Raw genomic sequence first — 18920 nt, forward strand, 5'->3', positions numbered from 1 at the left:
ATTAGGATGTTAGAGTGTTAGAGTTTATCAGATAAAAGGAAAACGTCAGTGCAGATGTAAACAGAGGACTCTTGGACCTTGGCAGAGATAATCATACTCTGACTTCTACATACTTTATGTATGATTTTGACTTCAAATGTCCGACCTAGTAACTGTTAAGTCTGGAAAAAATAGGCTTTTAACTCATAGGTGTTAAAATCCAATAGCCATGTTTCTGTCCTGATGTAAAAGTCAAAAAGAGCTCAAGCTACGGACAACCAGGATAAGCATCAGAAAGAACTCAAGATAAAATCTAGACATATTTCACATGAAGATTTTGCTGGATATGTGCTGAACAGGAGAGGCAACACTCACAAAGGAATGTTGCACATGCACTTCCTCCTTTATGTCATCTGTAGGGTTGCTGAATTCCTGCTTCCTCTGTGATACCCGTTGAACTATATTAGCGCTCTGTAAAAATGCACAATACGACCCCTTTAAAATGTCAGTTTGGTTTCTTGTTCTATGTTTTTCTTTCTAACTAAAGTCCCACCAGGCTCATCCAGCCTATTTCACAGCCATTAAACCAAATGTGCTTCTGCAGATTCTTCATAATAGCGACTTTGAAGAAAAAATTTTCAATTCAGGTCACATCATTCAGGAATTTCCAGCCACTGGTGAAAGCACCAAGCTCACGTCCGCTCCTTTTACATCTGTCTGAGCTGGCACTTTCATATCAGCCAATCTGCCCTTCTCAGCTTCTTGTTCTCATAGGTTATAAAAAAAGGGTATTTTTTTTCCACCTTGATCATTTTCATTGTTCGTTGATGTGGAGAGAAGAGGATGCTTTTTATCCTGTCAGCCTTTTCAAAGGAACCTGCAATATTCAATCCAGAATGGAATGTTGCTTCAGGCGTTTCCTTTTTCTGTTTCCTTTTCTTACCTCAAGTGTTTCTCATTCTGGTCTCTTTCATATCAGACAAAAGATTTGCAAGGTTCAAACATTTCACGAGGCATTTGTCTTCTTGTGAGATTCAGTCAAACATGCTTTAATCCATCCACACCTTGAGAGACAGCTCACAGGAATTCCATCAGTTAATGTGGACTTTAGCACAAGCAAGGTTAGAGGCTATTAAATACACAATGTGCAGCTGTTTCAGATTTCAACCAAGACAAGAATGCAGCTCACTGTAGATATATACAGTGTCATGCAAATGTTTAGCAAACCTAGTTTAGTAAAAAAAAATAAATAAATAAAATAATCACACAATTCTTAAAAAAGAAATTCAGATTTCTTTCTATTTAGATTTCTAAAATTATGCCTTTAAACTCATGGTGAACACAAATCTCGACAACATGATATAAATTAAAGAAACAACATCAAACCAAAATTATGGTGTACATAGGCATGGACATCCTTTAACATAAAGAAATATAAAAGCTCCCATGCACAGTGCTGGGTTGTGCTGTGTGATGTTTAGAGCAACACACTCATCTTCAGATGATTTACAATTATGTCGAGTCAATAACTTACACACCATCAATGCATCACGAATTCAATCCAGATTCAACTCCAGCTGAACAGGCCTATAAAGTTTGTATATATGTCATGAAATATGATTCACACGAACCATTTCAAGTCACTGAATGGTTAAGAAATGTAAAACTGTCTGGAGTAAGCAGTCCTACCATTAAGAATCGAGCGACTAGAAATGATTAGACATTTAATTTTTTTCATTCATTTAAAAGAAAAACAGAAAAGCAAAAAACAAAAGCAGAGATATTGTATAAAATATTAGTCTTTGGGGGTGGGGCCCAATCTTGACTGCGAAGGGGTATGTTGAGCTTGAATCCTGCCGTTGGAAGACGGCAGGGATGGCGCTTCCCCCTCGGTGCTAGACAGGGACCAACTGGTAGTGGTGTGGTGGAGGAAGTCCCATTTCTGGCCAGCAACTGCAAACAGTAGAAAGGTAAACTGACATTTTTAAATAATGTGCATGTTTCCTAGTGGTTATGAGTTGATATCTAAAATGTAGACCAGCTGCTTTCTATTAGAGCTGTTACCGAATAGGAAAATCTGCATGAGTCTTCCTAGTAGAACTCTTGCTGTGCTACATTTTTCAAAAACTCAGTGACCATGCAAGGAGACTACTGAGGGAAGCCACCGTGACAACTCTGAAGGAGTCACAGGCTTCTGTGGAGAGACTGTGCACAGTTCAACTTTTGTCTGTTGCACCATCAAGTTATTTCAGAGTAATCACACACTTCCTCCAACTCATATTAGTTTGACCAATTGCTAATGCAAATTTACATTCTTCCAGCAGTTCTCTACATTGTTTCAGAAACTCACATAAAGTCAAGTGCACGGCCCCTGCCATTGTTACCCTATGGTCAGATTAGCTGCAAGCGTCAGAGTCACGAGCTGCAAGCTAGGTGGGCCAAAATAGATGAGAAGTCTATTTTATGCAAATGCTGAACAACATCAGCAACTGTCAATCTGAGTGAAGGCAATGTGACATCAGCACGTCAGCTGGTTGGTTGGTTGCTTAACCAAAATAATCCAAGATGGCAAAATATGCTAGGAAACAGCTGTATAAATCTAATATATTTGTAATTTTTATTTAAATATTTTGTAAACATCAGTGAGAAATAAATACTTCTAAATCTAAAAAAGCTGTTTTTGTAGCCAGATAATACCTCTGAAGTGATTTACAAGATATTTTGTGGAGATGTTAGCATGCTAACTAGCGATAAAGTAACCCCACTGTGAAATATATTGTAGTGAAACAAATCACGAGAACTTTGGTTATGTTAAGCAGTCAAGCACTGACGAAAAACTCAAAGTGGCAGCGTTGGGATTCCCAATCATTTATAATCTGTCATTAAACACTGTACACAATAATGCCAAGTAACCATGAGCTGGCCACGCCACAGAAACACCCACCAAATGACAAACAGCAAATGTCTGTCGCTCTCATTTGTAGCTAACCTGACAAGAGTTAGCTGCAGTTCACCCAGCGCTACATAGCACGTTTGTATGAAGTGAAATTAGCCTTTTCAGCTTTCAGCAGCAACATTTAGCTCCTTCCAATGACATTTCAGCTTCCTAGTGACAGGATATGATGTACTTTTATAATTAAAAGCAGTTTTAAGCACAGGAGTGATCATTGTGTAAGCAGGCATGCTAATAAAGCTAGTTTTGCTAGTCACAGTGCCCCTTCAGGAACTCCTGACCAGTTACCAGATGAAAATAATTGTTCTTATTCAGTAAGAACACACTTTGAAAGCGAGATAAGACTCTTGCAGCTTCCCCTCATATTTAAGATGACTCCTGGCGGAATACGAGGTCTGTTAGAAAAGTATCGGACCTTTGGCTGGGAAAAAAAAAAAAACTGGCATACCTGGAGCATTGGAAACCTAATCACCTTCAAAGTAGTCTCCTTGGGACTCCACACACTTCTCCCAGCGGTGCCACCACTGTTGGAAGCATTCCGAAAAAGCCTCTTTTGAAATGGAGTTCACCTCCGCTATCGTTGCAGCCATAATGTCCTCTCTTGTCTCAAATCTCGTTCCTTTCAATGGCACCTTGAGTTTGGGGAACAGCCAGAAGTTGCAAGGGGCCATATCAGGAGAGTAAGGAGCCTGTTGAACCACCGGAGTCTAGTTTTTTGTCAAAAAAGTCTGAATCAAGTGTGAGGAATGTGCTGGAGCATTGTTGTGATGGATGCGCCAATTTCCTGTGGCCCACAACTCCAGTCTCTTGCGCCGCACAGCATTACCTAGGCGACGGAGGACATCCCTGTAGTACTCTTTGGTGATTGTTTGACCCTGTGGTGCGTACTCATGGTGTACCACACCACTGGAGTCAAAGAAAACAGTCAGCATCACCTTGACGTTGCTGCGCACTTGGCGAGCCTTCTTTGGTCTTGGTGACGTGGAATGCTTCCAGTGTGACGACTGGAATTTGGTTTCTGGGTCGTACCCGTACACCCAGGACTCATCACCAGTGATTATGATGTCCATGAAGTCGGATTCACTCTTTGTGAAGTCCAGCATGTCCTGTTTGACTTCAACACAAAGTTGCTTTTGCTCAGCAACTTCGGCACAAACTTAGCCACAACTCTTTTCGTGGCCAAATCTTCTGTCACAATGGAATGTGGCGAAAAAGTGTTGATGTCCACCTCTTCTGCAATTTCTCGGACAGTCACATGACAGTCCCGCATCACCACGGCGTTCACTTGGGTAATGATCTCGTCATTTCGGCATGTTGATGGCCGACCGGAGCGCTGCTCACTCTCCACCGTTACGCGGCCATCTTTTAACCGGTTGTACCACTCCTTAATCTGCGTGATGCTCATTGCATCATCTCCAAAAGTCGTCTGAATCTTCCGAATGGTTTCCACCTGGCTGTCACCCAGTTTCTGGCAAAATTTGATGCAGTAGTGCTGCTCCAATCATTCTGTCATTTTCCTTGTAATAAAAATCTGCCCAGCGCGCTCCACATGTCCTCACCCAAAGGCTGCTTACCAGGAACTGACGCAATGACAGGCAGGAAAAAATTCACGCATGCGCACGAAGGTTCAAGGTTTGCTCATGGAAGCACACGTGATTCAAAGCCATCAGGTTTTTGCAAAAAATAAAAAGGTTGGCTACTTTTCTAACAGACCTCGTAAGTGAGGTGGGGGCGGTTCGTTGCCCTTTAATTCAGAGGAAAGGAGGAGGAACTTACTGGCTTATGGGAGAAACATTCCTCTCATAGTTTCAGGACACTTCGTCAGAGGTGTGCAAGTGTATAAAAGGAAAACGGAACACACAGAGCCGTCATCCGCACCTGAAGATGTGGACTGTGTTGATTATTGTGATCTCTGGTGCTGTACAGGTGAGAACGTAGTCCCTGGTTTGCTTCTTAATTTTGAAATTTTTCACAAGGAAATGTTTGGTCAGATTGATGCATTGTATCATCACAGGTGCTAGGCTTATGCCCTAAAGTCTGCAGATGTCCCCCGGACGTCCCCACATGTGCACCAGGCGTCAGTGTCATGCTGGATCTCTGCAGATGTTGTAAGGTTTGTGCACGACAGCTGAATGAAGACTGCAGCAAGACAGAGCCGTGTGACCGTACGAAGGGACTCGAGTGCAACGTTGGGAGCGGATTAGATTCTTCTAAAGGTGTATGTCGAGGTATGGTCACCTTTTCTGTTCACATTCCACAGTTTTACCAAAGGTGCTTCTGTTCTTACCATGCTGCTTGCTCTGTTCGCCTTGAACAGCTAAATCAGATGGAAGAGCTTGCGAGTATAATGGCAGGATTTACCAGAATGGGGAAAGCTTCCGTCCAAACTGCAAGCACCAATGCACCTGCACGGACGGTGCTGTTGGATGTGTGTCTCTGTGCCCGGATGAGCTCACGATACCCAAACTCGGCTGTGCCGAGCCCAGGAGGCTCAAGGTGCGGGGCGCCTTCTGCGATCAAGTGATTTGTACTGAGGAAGAAAAGAGAAGCAGAGAGGATGAGCTCACCAACGAGTTGGTCCCGGTGCGGAGAGGAGGTGTCGAGACGTCACCTGGTGAGACTAACCGATCCTTCCTTTCGATTTAGGTTCTCCATTTTCCTGATGCGCTGCTAAGTCTTTAATGATTTACCTTGAGCAGATATTGGAAGTCACCCTGTAGGCAATGCCTTGGCCGCAGGTGTTAAGTGTCAGCTTCAAACCACAGCCTGGTCTCCCTGCTCCAAATCCTGTGGCACTGGAGTGTTCAAAAGGCTGAGCAACAACAATATCCAGTGTAAACTGGTGAAGGAGACACGAGTCTGTGAAGTCCGTCCATGCGCTCAGATGATCTTCAGCAGAATGAAGGTAACTAAAAAAAAAGGGGCTTCTTTACTGAGATGTGCTTAATCACAAGTGAATACACAATCTGACATTTTAACATATTTTTGATGTCTTCTCTAGAAATGTAACTACACAGCAAAGGCCAGCTATCCAGTTAAACTGTCCTATGCAGGCTGCCATAGCCTGAAAAAGTTCTGGCCCCGGTACTGCCGGGCCTGTTCAGATGGGCGGTGCTGCCGACCTCATCGGACCCCGATGGTGCCGGTCCAGTTTCAATGCAGAGATGGTCGGACTTTCAACAGGAAGATGATGATGATCCAGTCTTGTACGTGTAACTTCCAATGTTCCAAGCCACCTGCTCTCCACACGCTTCCCTACACCAAAAGTCCAATAGGAATCCATGAGGAAAACAAATAATAAAATCATATTGGATTCCTATAGGAAATCCTGTAAGAAGGAGGTCCTGTTAGATCCCACAATGATCCCGTATGATTTTATAATTATATAGGGATTCCTACAGGAAAGATATAGGATTTCATAGGATTTTTTTCCTATATGATTTTCTTTGGGATTCCTAAAGAGAATTCCTATAGGATTGTTACATTTTCCTCTGGGATGTTTTGAATATGGTGACAAAATTTAACACAATGAAACACTGAGGCATTTGCAGAATAAACTCTGGTTTGAGTGAAATTTTACGCTGTGATGTTGCAAACATCAGAAAGATTACTTTCATGAAATGTATTGTTTATGATGATGCTTCATAGTATTGGAGCTTTTGCAATTTTCTTCTCTGTGAAGTTTCTTTTGTGATATATTGCATATTTACAGAAGCATGTTGCATTCACTGGATGAAAAATAAATTAGATACCTTATCTTGTAATTAGTAGAAAAGATCTTGTAATTACAAGATCAGGATCTCATAATTATGAGAAAAGATCTCGCAAATATTTTCATGTTGTCATTATGGGGTGTTGTGAGTAGAATTTTGAGGTGAAAAAAGAATTTACTCCATTTTGGAATAACGCTGTAACATAACAAAATGTGGAAAAAGTGAATACTTTCCGGATACACTATAGGAGCCTGTGTGGTTCTTTTCCTTACTAATCAGATCCAGATATTTGTAACAGTCGATTATTAAAAAATATGTATTTGGTCCTTGGGATTTGTAATAAAGGTTATCAACTGTTAAACCAAGAGTGGTGCAAGACAAGTTGATCCACAAATAACGAGAAGTCAGAAAAGGGAAAAGGTAGCTTCTGAAAGTCGTCAATTTTGAAAATCCCAGATGGCAGCTGTAATACTCTTTGAAATAAAAAGACAAATTTTTTTTTTTGATTCCTCATTTCATAAGCTTTCTAAAAATAAAGAATTTACCAAATTGCCAAAAAACCTGAATAAAATTCTTGCTGCTGAATAAACATCAAGAACAAGTTGCAGGAGGATTACAAAGAGCACAAATTGCAACAATGCAAGTTCCAGCATGATATGTTGTTATTGAACGCAACTCACTGCCAATGATGCACAATTCAACAAGTTCCGTTCCAAGTCTGAAGTTATCAAGATGATGACTAGCTGAATGATACTATGTTTGTTGTTCTGAAGTGATGTGCATGAGTTCCTAAGTGTTGTATTTTATCTTGACACTGCCACACAGTTAACTAACCTGCAAGTGACCTTTTGAGGTATTTGTACATGCAACTGGAAAAGCAGTTGGTTTTTGATGCACATGACAATAAATGGGCAATCCGGCTTGAGCACAATAGATGTTTTTGTCTGGGAAGATATGACAGCAGCATGGCACACTCGCTGGAATATATCCGTCTTTACAATGCACAGGAACCTGAGGCGGGGTTTGGACTTTTAGTTTTGTGTTGATACTTTATGGGAACACAAACAACTGCAGAACACAAAGATCAAACACTGTAAAAATATATTCAAAATGTTTTTAACACATATCACAATCATACTGCATCTTGTTCACAATCTGACATCACGTGCTACAAATTCATTTCTTGTCTTTGATACCTGTAGAGGCGGTAGCTCAGTGGGACAAAGAGTTGGGCTACTAATATGTAGAGGGTTTGATTCCTAGTAACGCTACTTGTGCTTTTAGAGAAGACACTTCTTCTGCAGCATCCCAGTCCACCCAAATGGGTACCGCTTTGGCTGGGGAAGTAACCCGCATCCAGTTGGTGTCCCATGGAGTCTCATGTTTCATGCTATAGAATATAAGCATCGGCACCAATTGGCCTCAGGGCCTATATACAGTCAGAATTACACTGCGTTACCATAATACTATATGTGTGGCCTCAGCGTTTGATCAGCTCTGTCCAAAATGGAACCACTTTGTCCCTGACTAATACACAACCCCTTTAACAGATTACATTTCTATTGGCACCACACTGTTTGAGTTAAACCAATATGACCTTGAGTTTGACTTTTCGAAGTAATCCGCACTCTAAAAAAATATTATGCTGCGCCACTTAAAAAAAATGTATATAATTTGCATGGATCGTTTTTAAGTAATTCCAACTCAGCTATTGCTGAGTAAATGTAATGAAACTTTTATAGTGAAACAACGCAGGTTTAACAAGTGATTAGTTAATCCGTTTAGTGTACTTTATTTGCTTCGTCAGCTACAAGGTTAATTAAGCTGAACCAATTTAAGTCAAAGGGTTTGGTGTGATCCAACATATTTCATTTAGGTTATTCTAACATCTTTATTGTACCTTCATTCTAGTCACAAAGTTCTTACCTTAACTTTTTGAAGGGTTTTTTTTTTTTTTTAAGGTTGATTGTTTTTACCGAGGCCAACATATGGCCATCGGGTATTGCGAATACCTTGGACAAGTTCAAAGATGGCTAATCTTGACCTATTTTAGGAGGTTAGAAAGTCACATTCTGTTTGAATTTGTTCTGTTTTGTTTTTGAGTGGTCGGAGGATAACAGCCAATCAGAGTAGAGCTGCACCGTAACGTCAGTGGCTGGGCTCTTCAAAACCACATTGCTTTGTGTTTATATGCAAGAAATGAACACTTCTAAAACTGAAAACGCTGTTTTTGGAACCTAATAACACCTCGGAACTTATTTCGCGGACGCTAGCATGGTGACATCACAGGCTGGTAACTAGCTTCAAAACTCTGTTTTGTTTATGTGTAAATATATCCTCTTTGTTATATATTATGTAAAAGCTAGCGAGAACTAAACACTTCTAAAACCGAAAATGCAGTTTTTGGAACCTAGTAACACCTCTGAACTCATTTCGCGGACTTTAGCATGGTGACGTCACAGGCTGGCAGCGAGCTGCAAAACTCTTGTTTTGTTTGTGTGTAAATATATCCTCTGTCATATATTATGTAAAACATAGTGAGAAATACTCATCAGTCATCTTTAACCGCTTATCTGGGTTTGGGTCGCGGGGGCAACAGCTCGAGCAGGGGACCCCAGACTTCCCTTTCCCGGGCCACTGGGGGATCACGAGGCGTTCCCAGGCCACAGTGGAGATATAATCTCTCCACTTGGTCTTGGGTCTTCCCTGGGGCCTCCTCCCAGATGGACGTGCCTGGAACACTTCCCTAGGGAGGCGCCCGGGGGGCATCCTTACCAGATGCCCGAACCAGCTCAGGTGACTCTTTTCAACACGAAGGAGCAGCAGCTCTACTCTGAGCTCTAGAAGTGGGCGATGCCAGGAATTTTGGTATTGATCCGATACCAAGTAAATACAGGCCCAGTATCGCTGATATCAATACCAATACTTTTTCCATATTTAAGCTTCATAGATCCAAAGGATCCTAAAGACCTAGGATAGAATTTCACCAAACATTGTACGTGACAACAAAATACTTTATTATCACAATCAACATTTTTTGTTGGAAAGGTGTCGTAGCACGGACCCACAACAGGGGGCGCAAATGAACGGACAATGAATAAGCCAAAAAGTAACAATTTAATGTTGTGATAATACACAACTAAATACACAGAAATTGCAAAGTCAATTGACACCAGGTGACGTGTGGGCAGGCTCGAAGATAGAAGACCCCCGACGAGAGAGAAGCCGCGTCCCACACGGCTTCCACCACCAACGGTCTGAAGAACACCGGAGCCACCAAGTCCCGAGTCCCCAGGTGGCCTCTGTCTTCGGCTGTCGACCCTGGTACTGCTGGCAGAAAGCAGAGACAAGATGAATGAGTGTGAGTCCGCACACTCAGTAATCCACAGTCTGTACACAGTTAGGAGGGAGCACCTCCACCTCCAATCACACACTCGTGCAGCTCCTGGTTAACCACTTATCTGGTTTGGAGTGTGAGGCGAAGCCATCGCTGTTACACCAAACGCCAATCCCACAGACAAGGAAAACCACCAGGAAAACGGCTGCAACAGAAGTTCAGATTATTACACAACGTATGTGTCAGCAGAGAAATTATCTCTTCAGTAGTCGATTTCTCGGCAAGGAGGTGGAGTTGCAGTCCGGCCTTTAAGGTGATGATGATGATGATGAACGAGTGACAGCTGGTGCAGAGGATGAGTGACAGCTGTTACTTCTTCTGGGTCTGGCGCCCTCTCGTGCTTGGAGCCCGCACTCCAAGCAGGGCGCCCTCTGGTGGTGGTGGGCCAGCAGTACCTCCTCTTCAGCGGCCCACATAACAGGACCCCCCCTCAACGGGCGCCTCCTGGCGTCCGACCAGGCTTGTCTGGATGTCTCGTGTAGAAATCGGCCAGTAGGGCCGGGTCCAGGATGAAGCTCCTCTTCACCCAGGAGCGTTCTTCAGGTCCATACCCCTCCCAGTCCACCAGATATTGGAACCCCCGGCCCTTACGATGGACGTCCAGGAGCCTGCGGACTGTCCAGGCAGGCTCCCCGTCAATGAGCCGGGCAGGAGGCGGCGTAGGTCCCGGAGCACAGAGGGGCGAGGTGTGGTGTGGCTTCAGATGGGAAACATGAAAAACAGGGTGAATCCGCAGTGAAGCCGGGAGTTGGAGCTTCACTGCGGCCGGGTTGATGATCTTGAGGATACGAAACGGACCAATGAACCTGTCTTTCAGTTTCAGGGAGTCAACACAAAGAGGGATGTCCTTGGTCGAGAGCCACACCTCCTGCCCGGGCTGGTATGTGGGGGCCGGGGAACGCCGGCGGTCCGCATGGGTCTTGGCCCTCGTCCGGGCCTTTAACAGGGCAGAGCGGGCGGTCCGCCACACCCGGCGGCACCTCCTGAGGTGGGCCTGGTACCCCAAACATGCCTCAAAAGGGGGTGCGCGGAGGTGACGCAGCGAAGGGCCTGTTCCAACTCCTGGTTAGCCCGCTCTGCTGGCCGTTTGTCTGGGGGTGGTACCCGGACGAGAGACTCACGGTGGCCCCCAGCTCCTTACAGAAACTCTTCCACACCTGCGAAGAGAACTGGGGACCACGATCTGAAACAATGTCCGATGGTATCCCATGCAGTCGCATGGTGGTGGGCCAGCAAGTACCCTCCTCTTCAGCGGCCCACATAACATTTTTGTTTCAAAAAATATCACTCAACACAACGTAAACAAAATCTCCTGAGGTAGAGGGCTGACAAACCACAACACAACAAAATTAACACACCACAACAAATACTGTAAACAGTTTCAAACTTATTCTGTTTTTCAAGTCGAACAATACAATAAAATAATACAAAAAATAAGGAATTTCTTCCCTTCAGTGCACTTCTCTACATTGTTTCTTAAATAAAGAGTGTAAGAAAATAGAACTTAAACCAAATTAAAACAATCTTCTGAGGTTAGAGAGCCGACAAACCACAATAGAGAAAAACTAACACACCACAACAAATACGAGGTCTGTCAGAAAAGTAACGGACCTTTTTTATTTTTTGCAAAAAACTATATGGATTTGAATCATGTGTGATTGCATCAGCCAAATTTGAACCTTCGTGCGCATGCGTGAATTTTTTCACGCCTGTCGGTTGCGTCATTCGCCTGTGAGCACACCTTGTGGGAGGAGTGGTCCAGCCACCGCTGGACTGATAGTATTGCACACCGGGCACTTGCCCGCTGGCCTGATGGCCTACTGGCCTGCGGATTTTTTTTTTTTTTGTAGCAGCTACGACTCGTCCTCACCTCTTAAAGCGCGGTGATAACAGCACACCTGCACTGAGCTTTACAAAGACATTTTTATGCTTTTTTCTTCCTTTATTTAGAGCTGAGCTGAGCCTCTCCATATCTGCACGTTAAACAGCTGATCCTCCGCGACACACTATTTTCCACTCAAATGCACCTAAACTCTCTTTCTGAGGACCACATGATGTGAAAACAATAAAACTTTCTTACCTGTAAATCTGGTCATGTTTTCTGCATAAATAAATGTTATCCATTCTTTGTGCTCAAACGCCAAGCAGGGGCGAATCCAGATGGAATGAGGGCATGGAGCAAGGATGTGCCCCCTCACAACATCCCTAGATTAAAGGTCCAGTTTTGAAGCCTTTTTTTACTACAACTACTAATACTACTTAAAATAATAATTTCGACAAATAAATGTTTAGAGAAAATTTAAATGTTAGAAAAATGTTAGAAAGAATTTAATAGTTACATTTATTAACAATGTAGGTTAGAAATGACAAGTTTTACTGTTACAGTGCTGTCAACAGTTTAAATATGAGGTCAAGAAAGGTCTTTATTTTACTTTTTATAAAACAAGTATATATATTCATTGAAGTCAAGAAAGGGTGACTATAAAATGAGTTTGGCAAAACAAGTATCATTGTCATGTTGAGGTGGCAGAGGGTTGTTGTGGGCAGCTGGGGAAAGTAACTAAAAAGTAACTAGTAATTTAACTTAGTTACTTTTACAATTGAGAGTAACCAGTAAAGTAACTAAGTTACTTTTTCAAGGAGTAATCAGTAATCAGTAATTGGATTACTTTTTCAAAGTAACTATGGCAACACTGGATACCGTTATATAAACCCTCCTATTGGTGCATAAACTGGTAGATCAGCCCTTTAGTCATGATTGATTGTGGCCTGGACCAATGAGGTGAGGGGCAGGCCAATTACCCTCCCATCTCGGGCCTCTGTTGGGCTACACAGTGCGCCAGTGCCGGACAGAGCGATAACGAGCGATATGGATGGCGGCAAGAAGGGGAATAGGTGCCGCTGAAAGAGCCAGGGATCAGAAGAGAGTAGCCTTCAGGTAGATGCTGCAAATGTCTTAAATAACAGACATGTTTGCTTCGCGGTGGACGAGGAGCATCCACATCTGCGGCAGGGCAGCCTCAGCAAGCGGCGGAGAAGAAGTTCAAACAGGTGGACGAGGCGGGACCACTACGGCCATGATGGTAAGTGAAGGTTAACTTCAGCTATTAATTGATGAACAGCAACTAACTTGTTCCATAAATCAGACATCTGTGGTGAGAGAGACTTTCTGATCTTCTGGTCCGAAGTAAAGTGCCGTCTAACTGGGTCACTCAGATATGAATTAAGGTTGGATATAATTTTCGTTCGTCGCTAACTCTGCCAGTCACGTAACCTAGCCTAGCAATGTAATCTGTGCAAATGGTGTGCATGGCTAGCTACCATGCTGCCGCCGCCAGCTTGTTTCTGTATTCTTTATTCTATTGTGTGACGGTCGTGCGTCGATCATACGAAGTATGCTGTTTTGCACAGTCTGCGGTGCGGTGGCGTGGTATAACTGTGGCCCTGTATAAAATGTATTTTCCCAAGTCCTGGCATAATTTCACATACCTAACATTTTACTTTAAATTGAGCGTTACTTCTCTAAGTTGATTAGCAACACAAATTGGTAATAAAGACATCCTTGATGTGTACTTGTAGCTTGTAGTGAGATAGGACAACCTGTCTCCATCTTGTGGCTTTTTGTGTATTGCAGTTTCAAAGTTTCAACCTTTGTCACCAGTCACTGGTCCAGACATCCAGTCATTTCTTGCGTTATATGCTGAATTGTATCACAAAGTAATGATATATTATTTATAGTATAGCCTACAGTATTTCTATAACAAATGTTTTTATATAATTTCTATTTCTAAATTTAAGTAACCAGGCTGACATGAAATGACGGCTTATTATGTCTCTAAAAAGTAATGTGACCTACTGTCAATAGATCGTACCTTTGATAAGCCTATGATAACTGTATTTCGGGAGAACTTTTCATAATGCTTCTTATAGTGTTAAAATGTGTGTGTCTCCTGCGTGCACATTGATCGGTTAAGGGACCCCCAAAAAACAAAAAAACAAACACACTGTCACAGCAGGCTTACTTTTTTTTCCCCTTCGATACCTGGTGGTGGCATGGTCTTGGTTAAAAATGCCCGGCCTGAAAATTTCCCAGTCCAGCCCCTGGGTCCAGCCCCCTCATCTGAGTTTCATTGTTAGGAAATTGGCTGATCGACTGCCGCTTTGCTTCATCAAATTTTTTCAGACAGCTGAGAGACAGACCAAGTGGAAACCATTTGGAAAATTCAGATGGCTTTCAGTGAAGATCTTATGGGGATCACACAGATATAGGACAATTACAACTGGAGTAAAGCACGGCCCACAGCGGCGGATGGCGCGCGCGACGAGCGCCGATCGACAGGCTCAAACGACCAGATCCTTCCAAAGTTGAACACTTTGTGATCCGGGACGTCGTCTGACTACCAGAGAAATGGCAAGATGCGAAAAGTGCTGATGTCAAACTCTTCTGCCCATTTCTGTGGTAGTCAGACGACGTCCCGGATCAACAAAGCGTTTACTTTGGAAATGAACGGCACACTTCCACTGTACAGGAGTTTTTTTGTCATGAAAAGAGTGCGGAGGGATTCGCGCATCAGGCCGGAGGCGCAGAGCACAGAACAAAAAGCAACGCGTGATGAAGCCTCACAGGACATGTTGTAGCATGTCCAGCTCGTCACAATTTCTCGGATGTCACCACGACCGAAAAGCACCGAACAGCCGTCTGAATTTTCGAAGGTATGTTAGGGCTTGTCCTGTGAGACCAACACGGAGGTGCTTTCGTCCCACGCCATGAGCGGCTCCGTGGCAAATTTCTCCGCTCCTCTTTCCATTACAAAAACTCCTGTAACAGTGGAATGTGCCGAAAAAGTGCTATGTCCAGCTGTCTTGCCATTTCTCTGGTAGTCAGACAACGTCCCGGATCAACAAAGCGTTCACTTTGGAAATTATCTGGTCGTTTGAACCTGTCGATCGGCACTCAGTGCGCCATCTGCCGCTGTGGGCCGTCTTTAATCCAGTTGTAATTGTCCTTAATCTGTGTGATCCCCATAAGATCTTCACCGAAAGCCATCTGAATTTTCCAAATGGTTTCCACTTGGCTGTCTCTCACACTTTCTGACAAAGTTTTGATGAAGCAAAGCGGCAGTTGATCAGCCAGTTTCCAGACAATGAAAATCCGACGAGGGGGCTGGACCACTCCTCCCACAAGGCATGCTCACAGGTGAATGGCGCAACCGACAGGTGTGAAAAAACTCACGCATGCGCACGAAGGTTCAAGCTTGGCTGATGCAATCACACGTGATTCAAATCCATATAGTTTTTGCAAAAAATAAAAAGGTCCGTTACTTTTTTTTTCATTGTTGTACGAGCACACTGTTTTTTTAAATTACATTTCCTTCTTAAATTGTAACCTCCCTCTCTTTCACTAAACAATTTTTGGAGGTTATCTGGTAGTAGGTTTTGTTTCACTTTGAAAATTATTTGTAGAGTTTTAAATTCTGCAAGATCTCTAAATTTTAGGATTTTGGATTGTAAAAACAGTGTACTCGTATGATCTCTGAAGCCTGCATTATGGATGATTCTTATTGCCCTTTTCTGTAGCTTAAAAAGTGTGTCTACATTACTTTTATATGTATTACCCCATACCTCAATGCCATAGCCAATATGGTAGTATTAATGTGCAATAAATAATATATAAGGAATCCTGATCTAAGAAATGTTTGGCTTTCCCCATTATGGAAATACTTCTGGCCATTTTGGATTGTATGCTAGCAATGTGGGGTTTCCAGCACATCTTGTGATCGATTATTATTCCTAAAAATCTGTATTGGTTAACCCTTTCAATAGGAACCATGTCAGTTTTAAGATTTACGTTTTCATTTCTCTCGGTTTCCAAAGAGCATTAGTTTTGTCTTTGAAATATTAAGTGACAATTTATTACCATCACACCAATTTTTAATTTAATAATTTCTATTTGCATTTCGATCACAAGTTGTTCCAGGTTTTCCCCAGAACATACTATTGTTGTGTCATCAGCAAAGAGGATAAATTTCAGTTTTTCGGAGATGAGTTGCAAGTCATTAATGTGAATTAGAAAATGTTTAGGTCCTAAAACGGACCCTTGTGGAACTCCACAATGTATCTGTTTGAACAAAGATTTATATTCTCCTATTTGTACATATTGTTGCCTGTTGTTTAAATAAGATTGGAGCCAATTTAGTGCAGTACCTCTTATGCCAATTTTTTCCAATTTACTTAATAATATGTTGTGATTAATAGTATCAAACGCCTTTTTTAAGTCAATGAAGATCGCCATTGCATGTTTCTTTTTATCAATATTATTTGTTATTTCTTCCACTAAATCAATTAACGCTAAAGTTGTAGATCTATTTTTTCTGAAGCCATACTGGTTATGTTTAATATCTTGAACTTTTCAATGTATTGATCTAACCGTACTGTATATAGAATTGAGCAGTGTTGCCACAGTTACTTTGAAAAAGTAACTTAGTTACTTTACTGATTACTCAATTGTAAAAGTAACTAAGTTAGATTACTAGTTACTTTTTTAGTTACTTTTCCCAGCTGCCGACAACAACCCTCTGCCACCTCAACATGACAATACCTGTTTTGCCAAAACTCACTTTATAGTCACCCTTTCTTGACTTCAATGAAAATAAATACTTGTTTTATAAAAAGTAAAATAAGACGTCTTTCTTGACCTCATATTTAACTGTTGACAGCACTGTAACAGTAAAACTTGCAATTTCGAGCCTACATTGTTTATAAAGGTAACTATTAAATTCTAACATTTTTCTAACATTTAAATTCTCTCTAAACATTTTACTTGTCGAAATTATTATTATTTTAAGCAATATTAGTTGTAGTAAAAAACGGCTTCAAAATTGCACCTTTAATCTAGGGGTGTTGTGAGGGGGGCACATCCTTGCTCCACGCCCTCATTCCATCTAGATTCGCCCCTGCTTTGGCGTTTGAGCACAAAGAATGGATAACATTTATTTATGCAGAAAACATGACCAGATTTACAGGTAAGAAAGTTTTATTGCGTTTTCACATCATGTGGTCCTCAGAAAGAGAGTTTAGGTGCATTTGAGTGGAAAATAGTGTTAGTTGTTGACACGTCGCCGAGGATCAGCTGTTTTCAACGACCAGATACAGAGCGGCTCAGCTCAGAATTCTAAATAAAGGAGGAAAAAAAGTATAAAAATGTCTTTGTAAAGCTCAGTGCAGGTGTGCTGATCACCGCGCTTTAAGAGGTGAGGACGAGTCGAGCAGCTGCAAAAAAACCGCGGATGAAAAGCTCACAGCTCGCTTAAAGTGGGCAGTTCAGTCGAACCCCGACCACCTGCCCACAGACCAAGTTTAATGCTGCTATCGACCCACAATGAAGAATAATAGTAACGCACAGTGACATGGAGAAGTAACTTTAATCTGATTACTGATTTGGAAAGATTAACGCGTTAGATTACTCGTTACTAAAAAAAGTGGTTACCGGCATCACTGGAATTGAGATAACACAGATATAGGTCTATAATTTGAGAATAGATACTTATCTCCACTTTTATATATGGGTGTAATTTTGGCAATCTTCATTTGACTTGGAAACTCTCCATTAATAAATGATGTTATAGATATGACTTAGAGGTTTTGCAATTTCATTAATGACTTGCTTAATTATTGTAGTGTCCAACTTACTGCAATCTAATGATTTTTTTGCCTTCAATTCATTAACAGTGTTTATTATTTCCATTTTATCTGTTGCTGATAGAAAGAATGAATTTAAGTTTGCTTGTTCAGCACCTGTTTCTGAGGCTGAATGTTATTTTTTATTTCAGCTGCCAATTCTGGCCCTATGTTGACAAAATAATGATTAAATGCATTTACAGCTCTTCGTTGTTATAGATTTTTTTTATCACTGTCAATGAAATAGTCCGGCAAAATACTACGGTTCTCCCTTTTCCCGATGACACCATTTATTACATTCCAGAGGCCTTTAATATTTACCTGTGCTTAAGTGCACTGCGCTTCGCTACTGTGGTGGCTTGTGTTTTCAGAACTAACATTGCATTTTTGTTGTCAATATTGCCACTGGAGTTGTTTTCACAGCTAGCATTGCATTTCAGCATTCACTGTAACTGTGACCTCTTTTTTTGTTGTCAAAGAAAACAATGGAAAAACCCCCATTAGATTTCATTGATTAAGAATAGCTTTTAAAGATACTAATCCTAATTCAAACGTTTGACCTAATGGTGGAACTAAAAGGAATATCCTTGGATCACCAAAATCAATAGACTTCATCCTCCGAGGGCCATGAATGTTTCCAGAAAATTTGAATAGAATCAGATGAAAGCTCTTGGAGTTAACGTGGTAACACAATGTATTTCCATTAAAAACTCTGAGCAGTCTGGACGTGCAGAGGTTCAAGTTCAAATTCAGCTCTGACACTTGCCGATTTGTGGAAAGTGGGAGAGGAATCATTTCTGTGATTAAAAGTCCGACCGTTTAGTTTTTTTTCAAACGGTGTTCAGATCAGCAGCCTGACGTGCACCTGTTAAATCAGACACAAAGGCTGTGATTTGACACTTTTCAGCCATATAGTGCGCATGCGGATTCCAAATAGATCAGAAAGTATGCATCACATTTACAGCACGAAGTCGGTAAAAGAGGAAAATGTACAGCTTACCTTTGATATGGAGGTGATAACTGTAGAAAGAAAAGCTTACTGAGGGTCAAATTAGTCCATAATAAAGCATAATCCAGAGACAGAAAACTTTAAAACTCTCACGGACGTCACTGCCATGACATGGAGTTAAAAAGCAGCAGCTGCATAAATCAGGCTTTAAATTAATTAAATAAATCATTATAAATTGTAAATGTATGTAAA

General features: G+C 41.8%; 1 protein-coding gene across 1 annotated transcript; it reads left to right on the top strand.

Moving 5' to 3' along the window:
* The first annotated feature begins 4673 nt into the window (after window positions 1-4673).
* LOC117522449 (CCN family member 1-like) lies at window positions 4674-6279 on the top strand. The gene is made up of 5 exons (XM_034183855.1): window positions 4674-4858; window positions 4947-5160; window positions 5250-5546; window positions 5632-5837; window positions 5934-6279. Exons 1-5 carry the CDS (start codon window positions 4817-4819, stop codon window positions 6228-6230), a joined length of 1056 nt encoding a protein of 351 aa, XP_034039746.1. The 5' UTR covers window positions 4674-4816; the 3' UTR covers window positions 6231-6279.
* The last annotated feature ends 12641 nt before the right edge of the window (window positions 6280-18920 follow it).

The sequence above is a fragment of the Thalassophryne amazonica genome, chromosome 12 (genome assembly GCF_902500255.1).
Source record: "Thalassophryne amazonica chromosome 12, fThaAma1.1, whole genome shotgun sequence".
NCBI classification, from domain to species: Eukaryota; Metazoa; Chordata; class Actinopteri; order Batrachoidiformes; family Batrachoididae; genus Thalassophryne; species Thalassophryne amazonica.